General features: G+C 35.2%; 1 protein-coding gene across 1 annotated transcript; it reads left to right on the forward strand.

Moving 5' to 3' along the window:
* The first annotated feature begins 1696 nt into the window (after positions 1 to 1696).
* Positions 1697 to 16313, forward strand: wdr91 (WD repeat domain 91). The gene is made up of 16 exons (XM_083563480.1): positions 1697 to 1773; positions 3559 to 3689; positions 3874 to 4053; positions 5152 to 5358; positions 6407 to 6490; positions 6733 to 6839; positions 8211 to 8376; positions 8596 to 8736; positions 8881 to 9068; positions 9850 to 10000; positions 11411 to 11505; positions 12078 to 12237; positions 12592 to 12700; positions 13543 to 13655; positions 14149 to 14346; positions 15002 to 16313. Exons 2-16 carry the CDS (start codon positions 3567 to 3569, stop codon positions 15164 to 15166), a joined length of 2187 nt encoding a protein of 728 aa, XP_083419606.1. The 5' UTR covers positions 1697 to 1773; positions 3559 to 3566; the 3' UTR covers positions 15167 to 16313.
* Positions 16314 to 19936: the final 3623 nt, after the last annotated feature.

The following is a 19936-nucleotide window of genomic DNA, read 5'->3' on the forward strand; positions in this document are numbered from 1 at the left end:
TTGCACAAAAAACTCACAGTTTGCTTGAATTTATAACACGAGAAAAAAAACATAATGCATGGAATAAAATAAGTGAAAAATGAGTAATTTTAATGAGGTTAATATTGATGCTTCTCTTAGAGATGATGTATGCAGGCAACTTTCTGAGTTGTGTTCATTGGGTTTAGTAATTGCATTAATTCTCGCTGTATGAGACTGTATGACTGTGATGCACTCTGTTATACTGCATTTTTCTATAATATTGATGGTTTCTAAAGCTGTGGCATCATAATGACAATATTTAGAGGTATATTGATTCAGGCAGGACCTCATTGAACGCCTAGGTGTAGAGTAGAGATACAGGATGTAACATATGACTCCAGAAAAAGTAAAAGTGCTCCCTTCAAATTATCACTTGAGTAAAAGTACAAAAGTATTTGTTTTCAAATGTACTTAGGTATCCTAGTACTATAATTTATTATGGCTATAATGTCTTATCATTTTTTATCACAAGACTCTTTCCTCAATCAACTCAGTTTATGTGAAAATACTCAAATGTTACTCTTAGCACACTAATCTATTAATATAATGATAAATATGAGGTCAACACTGATTGCTATTTAATAAATTATCACAAGCACAAAACCTCCTTTTCAACAACTTAAAAGAAATCGTGCAAAATAAGGCCACGGGTGCTGTAGCGAGTCAGAGTCAGGAGTTTCTTCCAACATTTATTCCTCTCAAAATGTTCTGCTCGATGTTGAACTGACACTGAACTGTATGTTCATGCTAAGTAGATACCACCAAGTGCCAGGGGTGGTTCTAGCTTGAAAGACGACCTGGGTGATCCACACCATGAACCCATGTCGCCCACATTGATTCATTTAAGCTTTGAAAAGCTCATCTCTGTTTCAACTACCGTCACTGGATGAGTAAGACATATTCTCAGAGAAGTCCACAAATGTGGATACATTTCTGCGAGCTCTATCTTATGTATAAATGTCACCCTAAATACATTTATTGCACAATTAAATTTACATGTCATTCTGCACAATTTATCAAACTCTCAGAAACAAGAACCAAACCACTCCTTGGCTAATTGTAGCCATAAGATACGTACATACAACATCTATATCCTCATCTATATGAGAAGTGGTAACCCCCCAAAAAATAATAATAATATAATTGTATTTATTTTTTTACATGGAAGGATCCTGCACTGGGCGTGTGCCCATGTCGCGATGCCTTAATCCGCCACTGCCAAGCGGCAGAAAACAACTACCCTGATTGGTAGCTTGCTGCGTGATTGACCAGTTTAGTTTTTATCCCCCCATAAATAAAAAGGAACGACCGATTTTGCGAAATGTAGTCGAGTAAAAAGTACAATATTCCACTTTGAAATGTAGTGAAGTTAAAGTTTACTTGAGTAAAGTCCAACTACGTGAAGAAAACTACTTAAATACAGTAATAAATTTCATGAACTATGTTACTGTCCACCACTGCTTTTTAGTGATATAATATAACAACATGGATAAATAGGAAGCAGTTATACAAGATGTTTGCTTTTTTTGTATTAAACATTTGTTAAAATCGTGCCACTGTTTGTGTAACAGTTTCCACATAAAGCTTTCCAGAAGCATCCTTTCTCCTACAGCTACAGCAATCGCCCGCCCTCATCCGGGAATTTAAATGCACGCGCTGGTCTGCTGACCGAAAAAATCGGAATCACATGACCAGCACGAGATACGAAAACAGGAAACCGGAAGAGATTTTTCATTCCTTGGCTGTGTATCGGTAAGAGGCTCGTTTATGACAATTAACCAGGATATTTCATAAAAAAAAATGCCTCGCCATATGATTTATTATGTGTAATAAAGGATAAAAATGCTTATATAAGGATAATGTGTACGATGGTTGAGCTTGAATGACGATGTAAAGAGCTTAGCTGGTTTGCTAACCTGCTCCCGTTATACATCCAGTTGTTACAGCGTTCCCCAACCTTTTAATTGCATTATTAAATATTGTATTACTATTTATTATTTGATTTTAAATAAATTATTTTTCATAAAATTATATTTGAACTATTATTAAGACTTTTTTGTGCTTTCTTTTTATCCTCACTGAAGCAAATAACCTGGAGAAACCTCATAACTCATTATTACATAAATGAAAAAGTAACTCAACTCTTCATAAAGCATCATCACTAAGATCCCTGATCCCCCATTACACAAAAAGAGAGTCATAATCCAACCCTTACTAGAACATTTGGGATTTCCTTTTTGTTGATAATCTTGTCATTTGGTCCTTCGTCCTGTGCAATGTTTGTTTTGTTGTTGTCTTGTGGTCGTAATTTATTAAACCAGAGAATAAAACTTTGGCTGAAACAGATGCAGGAAATGAGTCAAGGCATAAGTGTTAATCAATATAAAACATCCACACAGACAGTCAATAAAATAAAAATGACAGTTTTTATTATTGTTGTTTCTGCCCCACACCAAATTATCCACTGCCCAGTACCGCTCCATAGTCCAGATGTTGGGGAAACCTGTTTTACAGTGTATAGTTAAAATAACTTTCTTTCGGCTTCTCCCGTTAGGGGTCGCCACGGCGGATACGCCGCATGTTTGATTTGGCACGTTTTTACGCTGGATGCCCTTCCTCACTCAACCCTCCCCAATTTATCCCGGCTTGGGACCGGCACTGAAAGTGGCTGGGGTTGGTTCCCTGACCGGGGATCGAACCCGGGCCGCAGTGGTGAGAGCGCCGCATCCTAACCACTAGGCAACCAGGGAACCCCACAGTGTATAGTTATAATAAAGAGTGTATAACAGCAGGCGTTTGTGTTTGTTGACAAATTTTAGTTAGACGTATGTGTTTGGAAGTATTAAAACGTATGTTGTGCTTCTTGCTAGGTATAAAACAACATGGGATGCTCTGTTATGGGAAAATAAGCAACAACGGGGTGGTGTGATGTTTGACACGAGTTACTGCAACCAACAAAATGTAGATTATTATTTTTTTTTTTCTGTTGATTTATCAACAAATGACATCAATTATTAATTTGATTGCATTTAATGATGTGAATCATTCACAAGACAAATTCCTATAATGCCATTCCTTCACCAGCCTTTATATATTTTTTACACAAAAACAAAAGGGCATATTATCATGTTTTCAAGACAATGGTATAAGAATATAAAAAGTAGTGACATTGGAGACTTCTTCTCTAAATAATAAAGAACCTTTGATATCATCATATCAACATACACAAAATCTGTTTACTATGTCTTGGATTATGATTGTCCACAATACTATCCCTTTTTATGAGTTGTTACTATAGAAACATGTTAGAACGAGAGCATTAATATACACTTAGCAGATTAAACTAAAGCCAGGGCTGCTGTTACAGAAAAGAAAACACGTTCTGACTAATCAGACATGAGAACAACCCTGTGGTATTAAAAGAGCAGAAAATATTGTGTGGTGTTGTGCTTGTTAAAAAGCCCGATGTGGAACAACCAGTGTCTAAATCACCGAAATCATTCCACAAACAACTAATATATTTCTTATTTGCTGCAGATGTAAGGATGGCATCAGCTGTGGAGAGGACAGACGATCTGGTGCGTGAATATTTAATATACCGTGGATTTACAAGCACTCTCAAGCATCTGGACACTGACATCAAAGCGGACAAAGAGAAAGGCTTTCGAGTAAGTAACACAAAGCAGCTGAGAATAAAATGTCCGTTCTTAATGATTCTGGTGGTAATATATTGATCTATACATGAATGCACCACGCTGATGCCACAGGTGGACGTTTCTCATACATTTCTCCATGTGTGGTGCAGTGCAGAAGTAAAAAGTCACGTGTATACTTTTACATGCTACAACCCAGGTGGATAAAATAATCGAGCAGCTTCTGCAGTTCATTCAGAACTATGATCTGGCTGGGCTGAAGGAATATTGGGGCTACCTGGATCACAGACTCTTCAGTCGTTTGGAGGATGTTTACAGACCCACTGTTATTAAACTGAGGACAAGCCTGTTCCGCTACTACCTCGTGCACACTGTTCAGGTGGGCGACTATTTTCTTTCAAGAGTTTCAGACTATTTTCATATTACGTTCTATGATGAGTATTAACTGACTGACACAAGCTGAAGCTTTATTAACTTACCAGCTCTTGACTGCTACTTAACATAAACATACACAAAGTGTCCATTTAAGTGAATGTCAGTGGAAACTATTAGACATACACCAACATACTGTTTAGCATCAGTTCAACAGCAAGCAGAACATTTTGAGAGGAATAAATGATGAAAGAAAATCCTGACTCTGACTTGCCACAGCACCCGTGGCCTTATTTGATTACTCTATTAATAGATTGGTGTTGCTAAGAGTAACATTAGAGTCTATCCACATAAACTGAGTTGAATAACCAAAGAGTCTTGTGACAAAAATAATAATAGGATCATTATAGCCATAATAAATCATAGTACTTTGGATACTTAAGTACATTTGAAGGCAAATTACTTAAGTTTAAAGGGACACTTTTACTGGAGTAATATTTGACCTGGTGTATAGTGAATAGCACTGATTATCTCATCATGGCACCTGTTAGTGTGTGAATATATTTGGGCAGCAAGTGAACATTTTGTCCTCAAATTTGATGTGTTAGAACCAGGAAAAATGGGCAAGCGTAAGGATTTGAGCGAGTTTGACAAGGACCAAATTGTGATGTCTAGATGATTGGGTCAGAGCATCTCCAAAACTGCAGCTCTTGTGAGGTGTTCCTGGTCTGCAGTATTCAGTATCTATCAAAAATGCTCCAAGGAAGGAACAGTGATGAACCGGCGACAGGGTCATGAGCGGCCGAGGCTCATTGATGCATGTGGGAAGTGAAGGCGTGTTGTCCGATTCAACAGGCGAGCTCCTGTAGCTCAAATTGCTGAAGAAGTTAATGCTGTTGATGCTCAACAGGTCAGGACTGTTTTAACAGCAAAAGGGGGACCAACACAATATTATGCAGGAGGTCATAATGTTACGTCTGATTGGTGCATAATAATTAAAACAATAATACATTTTATGATTTTAACTATAATTAGTAGTAGTAGTAGTAGTAGTAGTATTCTGTGGTTTCTTTTTATCTTTCCTCTTTCCTTTCCTCTTACTCAGACAAAGAACCTGGAGAAGACTCATGAGTTTTTTCAGAAGCAGGCTCTCGATCTACAGGGCCAAGCAGAATGGCGTGATTGGTTTATTCTCCCATTCATCTCAGCACCGGAGCAAAATCCGAGCTTCTCTCCATATTTTTCCCGCCAGTGGGCCGACACATTTCTCGTTTCCCTCCATAATTTTCTCAGTGTTCTTTTCCGGTGTATGCATATCCTTTCTTTACTTTGCTCAAGCACATTTTAAGGATGGATCTTCTAGGTGATCTTTAGTAACTAAGATTAAGATAAAAATCGTATTATCAGAATCAGCTTTATTGGCCAAGTATGGCAGGGTTTTGGTTTAAATCAAACCAACATTTATCATACAGGCAGTGTATCACAGCAGTGCTGGACTAAACAAGACATGGACTAATATGATACTGGATTAAACATAACTAGATGACCAGTTTTAGAAAACAGTACACTATGGCCCATGAGAAAGTGACATTTAAGTGAAGAAAGTACAGTAGAATATTGCACAGGGGTATGATATTGCACAAAGTAGACGTAATAAAGGTTGTGTAGTGGTAAAAAAAATCCCGTGTAGATTTGGGTTATGGGAACCCGTTTCCAATCTTTCTGGCTGCTGGGAAAATGCTATTTTAAAGTGTGGCAGTCCTTATTTTGTGCGAGAGTCCCTTATGATTATTTTCGTCTGTTTCCTGTCATGTAATGGTTACAGATCCTGGAGGGAAAGCAGGTTGGTCCTAGTGATGCTTTTTATAATAAAAATGTAGCTTGGGTCTGTGGAATAAGAGTATAATCTCTTTTTTTTTTTTTTTTTTGAGACCATTCCCTTGAAATCCATTAGCCTCTTATACGTTAGTTATACGTTTGTTATACATTGTACCTGAAAACGTTTTTTTTTTCTTTTTCTCCTCCAAATGATTGAAAATTGTACACAATAATTATTAGTATAAAGCAATCTTCTGTAGCTTTCATATAAAATCCTGTGTTTTTAAAATAAAATTCAAATGAGAAGCAAACGTAAGAAATCAAATGAATATATAGAAAATATACAATAAATCTTCTGATTTAAAATAATCATTCAAGAAAATGAAAAACGTAGGGACACTTAGTTGCAGTTGAACAATCAACTTTATTCTGAAATATGAATCCATACTTTTCTAACTAAAAAACGAAACGCTTCATAAACAATCGGCAAACCTTCCACTTAGCAGTGCGATGATGTGACGTGACTTTCCTTAATAAGATCACCTCTGCCTGTGCTTTTGAGTTTTGATGCTGAAGTTCAGAGAACCACCAACATTCAGGAGGAGAATGAACAACTGCGCCAAGTGGTAAAGCTTTTTATTAATTTATTTCTCTCAGTTTTTAAAGTAAATGCACAAAAGTATTGGAACACCAAAGCCCTTTATTATCATTTTTTTGCATTAGTCATGATATTTGTGTTTCAGAACAAACGTTAAACAGCATATGTTTGTGCCCACCTGTTTTTTCAATGACTGATGTTTCGTTCATTGACCTGTGGTAGATTGAAAAATTGACATTTATGCTGATGCTGCTATTTTATTTTCCCCAGTTATTTGCACTTCAAGGAGAATCAAAGCCCAGGAAAGAAGAGGAAATGTTGCATCACAAACTCCCTGCTTACGTCCAGCACATGGACCGACTCGGAGACACAGAGCTGTGAGGGCCGACTTTTGGAACCGAATCTACAGTTGCATTGCAACAGTGTTTTTAACTGAAGGATACTGTTTTGAGTCTGCTAACAAGAAGCGTCGTGATTGAATCAGTTACCGTTTGAACATGATTACATCATGGTTCATTGATTTAAATCCCAAAAATGTTGTCTCTTTATTTTAAATGTAAATAGAATGCTAACACTATTTTAAAATAAAACCTTTAACTCTGACAGCATGGTCGAGTTTTAGATGATAAAGCACAAGCTATTTTTACTCCACTAGAAACCGAGACACTCCACCAAGCATGTAGATTATTTCTGTGAAATATTATGCTTAATAAGGATTTAAAAAATTAGTTTGCCATGTTACTGATGTGTTTTTTTTTAAGTGCTGACACTAAATACTCCTTTCAACTTTTTTCTAACAGAAATATTTACTTCATCAAAATTCAGTTTTTTTGTGGAGTGTCTACAGTATTGATTTATTTAATGAATGTAGCTTGTCAAAATAGGCAATATGTCAATATAAATGAGAGCTACAAAACCAAATTTTTTTCAAATCAATATTTTAATCAATTTAGACTCCATTTAATAAAACCTAAATGTATTATTCTAAGTATGATGTATAGCCTGGTAAATACCAGTAATTATAGGATATATTTTTAAAATAAATAAAGATTGATTGTTAAAACTGTTAATAAAACCACAGAAGGATTATAGTCAGTTTAAATGCATTATATTGCTTGTATAGATGTGTATTAGTTTTTTGGATAACTGATTCAAATCAGCAGGCTTTGCTAGTGGACTCAGTGTTTTAGAGCCTGCTGTAGTGCAAACAGAATTTTAACAAGGAATAAAAATTCCTGATAATTTTTTTTCTTGTGCTGTTTTGGTTTGTGGAGTTTTTTTGGATTACATTCTAAGCAACAAGCAAAAGCTCCTGTAAATCCATAATCTCAGATTAATATGTAGACGGCTCCAAGATTGATTTTCTGTGTTATTATATTATATCCATGTGCTTGTTTGTATATAGAAACAATAGAGACCATTCATAGTTGGTAACTTAGGAGGCATACTGTTTTTTAATTTCACTACTAAGCACTCACATATAGGAAAAAGCCCACAATTATGGTAAATGTGATACAGTCTTATTTCTTCTTTATTATAAAGTTTTTCTGAGGTCATAAGCCGAACCATTTAGCATTAATTCCGCGTAGGCCTTATTTTTTCCCCATGAGTTTTTTTTTTTTTTATGAGTTTTTTTTTTGCGGTTATGTGTGTGTGATGTTTTCATTCAGATTCCTCCAAAAGTGATTTACTTATAGACTTTAAGGACGGAGGAGGAGAATGAGGCGTGCATGTGTGTTTTGTCGCAGGGATTTGGTGTCGAGCCAGCGTGTCGCAAACCCTACCACTCCATCAAGGAATTTCTTCTCCTTTTTGCCTCAGGGCAGAAGAGCCCCAGTGCGAACATCTCAGGGGGCAGCAAGTTCCTCCCCCACACAGGCCGCGCTCGGGAGGAAGGAAACTTCAGCCAGTCAGGTTTAATTTTTGAGGAGATGCAAAAACTCCTGATTGGTCCTCTGGTTGTTTTCTTCAACACTTTTGCACTGAAGGTCTTTAAATGGTTGTAAATTTTAGGTTATTATTAATATTATTATTATTATTATTGTACCTTATTACTTATTTTTTGTTTTTGGATTTTTTTTTAATTTGAGCTATATTTAGGGTTGAGATGCTTAAATTCTGTCTTTTCTGTAGAAGATAAAGGACCCTACAATCTCGAAAGAGTTCAAGATGCTCTCTGGTGCTGCTACATCGGCAGATACAGGTGGAAGGCAAAAGCGGCAGATGTATCATGAGAAAGAGAGAAAAGAGCTTTTCTCTAAACAAGTAGCACAGGTCCATTATTATTCTCTTGCTGTATATACATCTCTAAATTAGGCTGTAGGAATGATAATGTATACTATGTGAACAAATAGTACGGCTTAAACTAGTTTAGAAATCAAAATCTAAACTTGTGTGTATTTTCTTATTTTCTCACAGAGTTCTGAAAAGAAAATTGAGATTTCCGAGGGCGAAGGTCAAATCGAGGGCCAGTGCGACACAACTGACTCGGCGACCAATCAGGCTCAGGCTAGCAGTGAAGGAGGCGGGTCTGGGGCTGAACAACCATTCATCAAACTTAGTCAGGAGGAGTATGGAGAGCATCATTCGTCCATCATGCATTGCAAGTAGGTGGAGATCAAAACATTTGCGAATGTCTGTTTCACATATTATAGTGGTAGAACATTAGGCTGATTAATAACTGATGATTGATATTCCCACCCCGTACCTTGCATGGGTGTACTATAAATACACACAAACCACCTTAAACTTTTCCGCATCTTGTAGTGTTAGAACCTACATGCAACCTTATACAGTACGACTAACAATTATAGGGGCAAATAGCATTTCTTGCTACTTAAAATGCACAGATTTGGTATGCAACCAGTATTTGACTACAATCTTCGCTGCAAATTTACATTTGAATACAGGATATACCCAAGTTAAATGTTTATTATTCGGGTACATTCTGAATCACAACATCTCTCAATAATCTCCCATTCATTCCTAACCATTACGGAGTCTTTGGTACAACAACTAATGTCATGATCATGATTGAACTTATATATAGAGGATTATGACTAATAAGTAATATCCTTGTTAACATACTAGCACTATATACACCAACCAGGCATAACATTATGACCACCTGCCTAATATTGTGTTGGTCCCCCCTTTTTGCTGCCAAAAAGGTTCTGACCCGTCCATCATTAACAAGCAATTTTAGCTACAGGAGCTCATCTCTTGGATCGGACCACACGTGCCAAATTATATTTCGAAGTGCCAGTATGTTGCTGTTGAACATGCCTAATTGTCTGTATATTTTTTTATAATTGTCTGTTCAGTGTAGCTTCTAACACTATTGTTAGTGCCTCTAAAACCATTACTATCTATTATTTATTTGACCAGGGTGGACAGTTCGGGTAGAAAAGTGGCAAGTTTGGATGTGGATGGCGTTGTAAAAGTTTGGTCCTTTAACCCAATTTTGCAGACCAAAGCCACCATTATGTCCAAATCTCCTCTTCTTTCACTGGAATGGGCAACAAAACCAGACAGACTGGTGAGAAATACACATTCTTTCTTTTTACAATTGAGCATTAGTGATGAAAGTCAGCGGTGACTGGTTCAATCATTTGTTTAATAAAATTAAATCTTAAATGCACATATTTTCCCTGTTCTATGTCATTTTATGCTTTAATTCCTCTCAGTAGAATTCTAATCTGATTGTATTGTAAGTTTGCAGCCTAGTGAGCCAGTGTTGATTATTTTTTTCTTTGATAAAGACTCAAAGCACTTTTGTGTTATTTTTGTGGATAGCACGATAGACCAAAACACTTATAGGGAACTGTTCTTATAGAGTTTTATGTTGAAATAATAACATTTATTAATAAAATTATAATTATTAATTATATAATGAATTAAAATGTTAATACTGTGCAGTACATGCACTCATTATATATGTGATACAGTGTACCGGGTTTTTTTCAAATTTACACAAAACTCATCTTTCTATATTCTTGCAAAGTGTGTGGGAGGATGATTTACGGCTTAAAGTATTTAAAAAAGCATTTTCTGGGTGACATACGTTTATCACGGTTTTGCGTTTATCGCCGCCGGTTCTGGACCATAACCACCTCGATAAACGGGAGATTACTGTATTAATAAACCTGTTACATTCTGTATGTATCCTTTAAATACTTAAATACCCTGCTTTTAATAATTATTCATCTTGAGGATTGTATAACCCAGTAGGCAGTGTAAGTAATAGAGAGACTGTGCTCTTAATACTTTTTTTCTGCAGGAAACATGCAGAAATGTTTTAATTTCTTATCATTCACTCTGAGCTCCTGCAAAGTGGAAGAGTGCAGGGATAATAAATGAAAGCAGTGCGGCCTCCTCAGACATAACTTTTGCCTTCACCAGCACTAACACTAATGCATTCAATTTATGTGGGGCCTTTCAAAATCCCAAAGGTCAATGCTTCACCCTGATAAATTGTGGTCTGAATGCTGACTCAGCAAAGTATTCTGACTCATTTATCGTGATGTGTGATAAGTGAACTAACATGTCTGGCTTTTAATAAACGATTATAAAACCAGATTATTTAAAAACTAAATGGAAAAGTATGCATATAATCTTCACGTGTAAATATGGACATATTGATTGGTAAGGTTAGGGTTTTTTTTTTTTTTTTTTTTTTTTTTTTTTTTTACACAAATGTTATGCAGATGGTCCCCGAGTTACAAAGGTTTGACTTACAATTTTTTTTATCTTACGATAGCAATATGACGATTTATTTTTAAATATTAAACATTTTGTGCAGCAGGCAGCAGCGTACGATGTGCCCATTTATTATGCCACATTAATAACTTGATGATTAATGTTATTTTTTATGTTCAGTTTGTATCTCTGCTTTTTAATTGTCAGGTTTGGCCGTGATAAATAAAGTCGATTTGTGTTTTCCCTCTAGCTGTTGTTGGGCAGTGGGGTTGGCACAGTCAGGCTGTATGATACAGAAGCTAAGAAAAATCTCTATGAGATGTTAATGGACGACTCTCATCCACGGTAAGTAATTGGACTTTTCTGTAAGACCTGGCATAGATCAAGCAGACAACATTTTTTATCTCCTTTTCGTTTTAATTGCAGAAAACATGCAGCTGTTTACGTTACAAAAAAAACCAAAATAATTATCTCATCAGAGAAAAAGTCGTCATATCAACACTATAGTCTATATTGGCTATTATTATAGCTTCCTCTCTTCTGCAAAGATGTTCTACTAGATGTTAGTTTGTGGGCATTAGTCAAGTCAGGTGCTGATGAAGAGGAGGAGGCCTGGGGTGCAGTCAGCCTTTAAATTAATCTTTAAGGTGTTCAATAGGGTTGAGGTCAGAGTTCTATAGCCTGCCACTCAAAGACCTTCCAACCCATCTAAGCAAACAGGTTTGGGTCCTTTAGTTTTAAATAAAGACTATACAATTGTGTGTCTACAATTTTGTGGTAACAGTTTGGGGAAGAACCACATATGGCTAGAAAAGTCATGAGTCCCAATAGTTTTCTACAAATATATGTATATGCTTATTTTCATTGCTGTGGTATTAATTTCTATTGAATGCATGTTGTACATCTTTGTGTTATAGGATACTATCGCTGGCCTGCAGTCCCAGTGGAACATCATTTGTGTGTTCAGCAGCAGCTCCTGCACCTCGTTCAGGCAGCATGTCAGAAACAGTGCCCCGTCTGGGACAGCCCATTTCTGGACAACTGCTGCTCTGGGACACTAAAACTGTCAAACAACAGGTATACACGGATTATTACCATTATTCTTCATCGTGTTGCCCTACAACGGACTGTGTACTGGTGTCATGTTGTAAACATGGTATTATAAAATGTTGTGCAGGATATTCACACTTTTGCACACTCATCAAGTATTTTATAGTGCGGTTTCAGGGAAGTTGTGTTATGATCCTTTATTCTTATAGTATGTTATTGTGATGTGTATATAATAATGTTTGAGTGTTCAGTTGTCTGTCTTAAAAACCCTTAGTCGCATATAATACCTTTATAGCGTTTTTTATGCTATATAGAACATAAGATTTTGTCTGTTGTACATTGTGTGATTTTACCTTTTTTTTTTTTTTCCTGTGTTTGTAGCTGCAGTTCGCACTGGAGCCTGGGCCTGTGGCTGTAAACTGCATTGCATTCAACCACAATGGGAATCTTCTGGTAACTGGAGCTGCTGATGGTATCATACGCCTGTTTGGTAAGATTATTTCTCAGTTATTATTAGCATAACAGAATTAGAAAAATGTCAAAATTAAAGTAAAATCTATTGTGTAATATGTTTTTTTTTCTTTCATTCTTTAAGGTGGTTAATTTATAGTCTAAGTGCAATTATTGTATGTTCATGGTATAATCATTTATTATTTGATGGCTGTTTAAAATTGTACCTACCTGGAAAATAAATCCACTTGGACATGCAGCTATTAAACGTCACATAAGGGCTGAAACGATTTCTTGAGTAACTAAAGTAATTCGAATACAAAAAAGCATCAAGGAAAATTATTTGCCTTGATGCTTTTTTTAGTCTATTTATCTACACACGGCGCACTGTTTCCTCACGGACCATTATCACTTTTGCATCACCCACTAATCTCCAGACCGCTGGGGTTTAATTTATAAACATGGCGTACACACAAAACAGTGCTGGACATGCGCGTCCACATAGAAGATGCTGCAATTTCTTTTGTCATTCGGTATTGATTTTTTTTATTTTTATTAGATTTTTTAATATTTATATATTTGTATTTGCATTTTGATTTAATATGGCCATTAAAAGCACTAAATGGGTTCAGTTTTCACAGATTGCAAATTCAGCAATGAGCCCTGTCTTATTTTCTCGTGTATATAGAAGAAATAATTCTTATGCGATTATTCGATTAATGGATTGACTAATATAATTGTTAGCTGCAGCCCTACTTCACACCATCTCATTGTTGTTCCCTTTTCCATAAAAAATAAATAAATCCTAATTGCAATGGTTCTATTTTATGTTGATGGAAATTTTTACACATTACATCACACATTTCCTCTGTCCTTCTGCAGATATGCAGAGGTATGAAAGTGTTATGAGTTGGAAGGCTCATGATGGTGAAGTGTACAGTGTTGAATTCAGCTATGATGAAAATACAGTGTTCAGCATCGGAGAGGACGGCAAGGTAAGTGTTTGTGTATGTGTTACATTTATTGTCGAGGATTTTATCAGCTTAAACATAGTTTAGTGTTCTTTTTTTCTTTTCTTTTTTTTTTTTTAAAGAATACTTTCCTTCTCTCTTAAAGTACAGTATCTACAACCCTAATGTGTTGGGACACATGCAATGATTTGCAAATCTCATGAACCTATATTTTATTTTATTAGAACATATAGAACAACACTTTTTAAAAGTTGAGTCTGGCAACAAAGGCTGGAAAAGTAAAAAGTGTTTAAAAACCAGCCCTATCCCAACATTCTGAGACGTGTTCTTAAATTTAAAATGACCTTTTTTTTCATCCTGAAAATGATACATTTTGTAGACAAAATGTATACATTTGCATAAAATGTGGTTTTATTTAAAATATATGTTTACATTTACATAGCATCTTAGCTTTTTTTGAAATCGGGGTTGTTAATAAAGTACGTCTGTGCATGTGTCTGTGTGTTTTGAATTCTAGTTCATCCAGTGGAACATCCATCGCTCTGGAGTGAAACAGTCAGAGTACTTATTATCTCAGGATGCAGTGGGACCATTTGTGCTCTCTGGCTACAGTGGCTATAAGCAGGTCCAGGTGGCTCGTGGACGACTTTTCGCTTTTGATTCAGAGGGACAGCACGTTCTCACCTGCTCTAGTAGTGGAGGACTCATCTTTCGGGTGAACACACACACACAAACACACACTGTCTGTCTGTCTGTCTGTCTGTCTGTCTGTCTGTCTGTCTGTCTGTCTGTCTGTCTGTCTGTCTGTCTGTCTGTCTGTCTGCCTACTCATTTACTTACTTACCTACTTCCCTTCCTACTTGCTTTATTACTTACATACTTACTTACTTACTTACTAACCTTCCTACCTACCTACTTATTTATATTTATCCATGGAAGCAACTTTTATAATGTGAAAGAGGACTTTGGAATGGAAAAAAAGAAACACAAGCTAAGTTTATGGGAAAAATGTTTTTTTCCTTTTATGAATTAAATAAGTAAACAACCAGTTGTAGTATAATAACTAATAGAAATACTACAATTTGATTATTTGTTCTGATTATTTTTATATTCATTGGTAAAAATATTTTAGTACTGATTTTTCGTTTGTAGAGAGCTTTAGACATTGTGCAGTAACAGGTCAGTGTAACCCAGTCTACAGATTCAATAATGTTTACTGGTGTTTTTGTGTGAAAAGCAGTCTTTATAGATTTCTGCCTGAAAATGAATATTACTTTAATTAATTTTATTACGTTATTTAAAAAAGAATAAATATTGTGCATTGTGTGTATGGGTTATATTTTGACATAATCCTGTGTTTGTGTGTTAAGCTGAATAAGGGAGATGCAGGTCTGGAGAGCGTGTTGTCTTTGGGAGGACATAAAGCTCCGGTGGTAACGGTGGACTGGTGTTCAGCTGTGGACTGTGGAACCTGCCTTACAGCATCGATGGATGGGAAAATCAAACTGAGCACACTCCTGGCACAGAAACCCTGATGAGAAAAATGTATTATATTGTTTATCAATGTAATGGTTTGACTTCACTTATTAGCTTGGGTAAAGATCCTATTCTCAAATAAAATTCCATCACACTTAAGTACTGCACCATTTATTCACTTAAAGTATTAAAGGAGTCAAACTGAAAGAGACCACTCCCATTAGGGTAGAAATGTTTCATTATAGGATCAAGTTCATCACTCAGAAGAGTTATTGGCATGATTTTTTTCTTCTTCTAAGGGACATGTAGACCTAAACCATGCCAGCAAATGTACTCACCCTTTATTGTTTCCACCCTATTGTCTTAAATCTTCTTTAGAATGAGATGCAACATAATACTATCCCATAATATGCCTCTATTTCACTGTGAACAAAGAGTACTTAACATTCCCAGTCACCTAAAAAAGAAAAACCACTCTCTTCGTCATATTAATACATAAATTATTGAACCATTCACAAAATGGGCAAAATTAAAAAGGGACAAACCATAAAGGGCATCATCCTAAAAAATATTAAATGAAAAATCATTGGTTTTGAAATTGAATGAATGAAACAAACACTGTAGATCTGTCCCTGCTCTATCGGTTTTGCTTCCATTTATGAACTTTATGAATCAGGCTCTTCATGGATGTACCAGGAGTGGCACATAAACAAATAATGACTCGTTCTTCAAGGGAAAAAAAAAAAACATTTGGGAAAGTGTTGTACACAGAGTTTCTTTTGTGCGTTGAAATTTACATCAAACATTTCACTCATTATCATGATTTTACTTTTGCATATTAAAAAGAGTATATAAGTGAAATTCCCCCAAACACTTCACTGCAGCAACGAGCAAATTGTGTCATGGGAGATTATCAGGAGTGCATTTGTTTCTTATTTAATTTCTGACCGATGATTTGTTTGTTAGATTTCCAAGTTTTGATCTCAGGAGTCTACATTTTGCCCTGCATCCCTGTAATTTGTCTCATCTGTATATTGAGACAATAATAAATTAAATCAACAAATATGTAGGAACAAGATATCAGTATTTCTGAAGCAGGTACTAAATTATGTAGCATTTTTAAAGAATGTTTTCCTAAATAGTATATATCAGTTATTATGTATGTGTTTAATACATGATTGAATAAAGTGTCTGGCAATATCCAAACCTTTAGACTTTGCATTAATGTATCACACATTCTGAAAGAAATGGTATTAACGAATCAGTTAAGCTCCATTTATTTGATAAAATTTGTGCATTTACACTTTCAACTTCTCCCAAAAAAAAAGTTTGACACAAACTGCATAGTGTTAGCAGAAAGACTGAGATCGACAGTTATTCAGTGTATTTACTACATTTTCTGCCACAAAAAACGCTTCAATACCGTAGATTTAATTAATTCCTGATTTATTCATTTAGGATACGAAAATACATTTCCAGTAAATCTTTTACCAACATGTTCATTTTCTTGTATTTTTTTTTATAATGTAAGCAGTCATGTTTAGACTCAGTATTATTGAGAAATGAGCAAGACTGGATGTACTTTATTTTATTGCAAAATTGCATATTTTATAATAAAAAAAAAAACAAAAAAAATAAAAATAGATATAATGTTTAAAAACATCCTAAAATATATAATTGTACCACATATACAATACCACTATACCAATAACTAATCTATACCACTGGTAGTAATCATGTCACAAAAACTTCTACATGCTTTTGCTAATGAATGATGACAATCAAGTATTTAATCAAAATAGTTCAGAGGTATAAACACAGAAATTCTCATTTTGATAATACTGTATATGCAGCTATTGCTCATGTTTGTGCGCCCATCCTGCCAGTTCCTTCTGTAACTGAAATAATCAAACAAATATCAGAATGAGATATTATTGGTCATCTCATAAAGCATGTACAGTACATCATTCCCCTTTTTTGTAACTAAGTAACAGCAATAATATTTTTCCTTTTATGATTAAGAGTTGATTAAAAAAAAAAAAAAAGTACTTTGGCAGCAATAAAAGCGGACCTCATTGAGAGCAGTGTCTCCCCCACCCTGTGGTGGCTCCACTTTCGATTGGATTCCACAAATCTCAGTTCCAACACAACTCAGACTCCATATACCCCAGTTTCCCCAGGACATGCCCCTGCCAGTCAACTAATCTTTTCCAGTGCATTAAAGGTGTTTTATTTTTATTTTTTTTTTTTTTTTTTTTTGAGAACTAATTTTGCATTATTCCTTTAAGCATATATTAATAAATAACAGTGGAGATTTAAACTGCTACTGCATGTTTATAAATCAGATTGATGTCACAATCACAGTTTGCATTTCCGAGATTCTACAGCCAGAATGACTGCAATGCTCCCTTTGAACTCCTATTTTGTTATATTCCATGACGATTTGTTGTAATGTAAAAGCTTAATATTTTACCATTTTTGCCCTGGTGTATACTGTATACTGCATATATAAGTATTCAGAGGTGCATTGTCTAGTCAAGGTGTAGATATATTTCACCTGAGCTAATTTTCAAATAATGTTGCAAAGAGTCTGATTACTAATGTGCATCTGATATTCACACAAATACTTACTTTTGAGAGATTTTGAGAAACATTCAGGCTTTTGCAAGAAGTCCAATGTATTGTACTGCTTGCACAAATTGTTTTGAGAATGCACTTACTGATTTGCAAATATTAAGGATCATTTAAGAAATTCTCCAAAGCAACTGAGAAAAACTGTAATGTGTGTCCCTAAGCCTTATTTTTGATGATCTATAGACTTTCTTTACTGTGAAAGGGATGCTCTACAGAGAGACAGAGAGCAGGCATAAGTGTAACATAGTTTACACATTACTAATTCAGCACTTCTTTTTACATTTTAATGCAACAAAATTCTAATTATTTACTAGAAATACCATCAAAATAAGATGCACCTACTTTGAGGCTAAAGCCTGAAAGCAAATGCCACTTGAGGACACATGTGAGGTCCCCATGAGCCCCAGACCTGACCATTTTTCATATCAATAATGCCAGAATATTTCCTATGAAATAACTCTCCATTGCTAACCATTATAAATTGAGCGAAGGATAGAACAATCAGTGGCAAAAAATGTCGGTGCCTTAAATCCTAAATAGCTTTTTGATCAAAAATAGCTTATTTGCGCCTCAAAATCTTTCTTCCTAAAAGAGTAACCAAAGTCTATGCAAAATGAAGACACACTGAGACCACCTATCTGCAGAACTGTCTCTATGATGTTTTCTCTTCCACAAAAAGCTATTGGCTGTCTGAGTTTCCTCCTCTTTCTGTTAAAGAAGGAACTTGATGGGATGTGCATATGCATGTGTAAGTCAGAACGCTATCTTTCTTCAGTTAAAGATTGTTAAATGGACAACACATTTTAGAAAAGTAGCCCCTGCATTCCAAAATGGACTTGGATAAATACATATCTTTAAACCAAAACTATTTTTCAATTTTCAATTGGATACTCTAACATCAGCCTTATTTCAATGTGAAAATAGGATGAATTGAAGTTTAAAATGTGATGAACCCACATTGACATTTTTTTTTTCTATTGCATTGTTTTATTTTGATTTGATTCTGTATTTTATTTTGTCATAAGGTCATCTATTTGTCTGATTGAGTACATGGCAAAAACATAGAAAAGAGTTCATGAGCAGGTCAACGAGTTCGGATACGGTCAAATGGCTAGTGATCATCTCGGCATGCTTTGTGATTGGTTCATTCTTGATCACACGGGATAGAGCGTGAATTCAGAGTTTCGGATGCACTTCGTTGTCGCGAGGGACATGGTTGGACCATATGATTTTTTTTTTTTTTTCCTTTTTGGATCCCTTTCTTTGCACCGATCTCGTGGACTTTCTCGGGAGTGGATACCATATTTTTTTTGATGTTTTCCATGATTTTCGCGCCGTCACCATTTTGAAACAGTGACAGAGACTACGTGCATGCATGTGCGGTAGGATAGTCGAAGATGGCCATGCCTAAAGGACAGTGAGATGTATCAGCAGGCTACTGGTAACGTTAATATGTTTTGGGGGTGATTTGAATGTAAACTTTTTTTTGTTTAAGACCTAAAAATATAGCGAGCTGTAAATTTAATTCAAATGGGTTTCAGATAAATGATTGAAACGGATTCATGACTCCATGCTTGTATTTGCTGATATCCTGGTACGTAACAAAAAAAACTAGGAAATAAAGCATTTTATCCATAATGACCAAGCCAGAAGATGATTTAATTAACATTAATATAAACAATATCATCAGTGTTACTGACAAATCTTTTTCTAAAGCTTTAAACCTGATTTCACAGTGTAGTTACATATACAATATTCTGATGGTCATAATAGCCCAAATGACACACTTCATCGTGGTGCCTGACCGATCCTATAGTACATGTTTAAAATAAACTAAACTATATTATTACTACCATCATATAGATACCACATAAAAAAAAAAAAAATAAATATATATATATATATAGAAATGCTCATCCACACAAAGCCGCACTCAATATTTCTTTCCTAAAATAAAATGGTTAAGCTTATGATAAATCAATAATAACTCATTAATAAACAGCTTTGGCTGTCTCTAGTACAGTATTGTTTTTAGTATTTTGTTCAGTTTTAAATGAGTAAGATTCATTTGACCCTTTGCTTTTTTTTTTTACTATTTAGCAAATTTAAAATGTCAAAGTCCTTCCAGTAAAATTGGCTACGTATTAGCAGGAACAGTTTTGTTTTTCTCATGCATTCAATTACCCATTACCATG

The sequence above is a fragment of the Silurus aristotelis genome, assembly GCF_946808225.1.
Source record: "Silurus aristotelis genome assembly, chromosome: 16".
NCBI lineage: Eukaryota > Metazoa > Chordata > Actinopteri > Siluriformes > Siluridae > Silurus > Silurus aristotelis.

Coding starts and splice junctions, on each gene's coding strand:
- wdr91 (XM_083563480.1), top strand. CDS start 3,567: ATGGCATCAGCTGTGGAGAGGACAGACGATCTGGTGCGTGAATATTTA. Junction 6,840..8,210: donor CGACTCGGAGACACAGAGCT/GTGAGGGCCGAC, acceptor GTTTTGTCGCAG/GGATTTGGTGTCGAGCCAGC. Junction 8,737..8,880: donor TCTCTAAACAAGTAGCACAG/GTCCATTATTAT, acceptor ATTTTCTCACAG/AGTTCTGAAAAGAAAATTGA.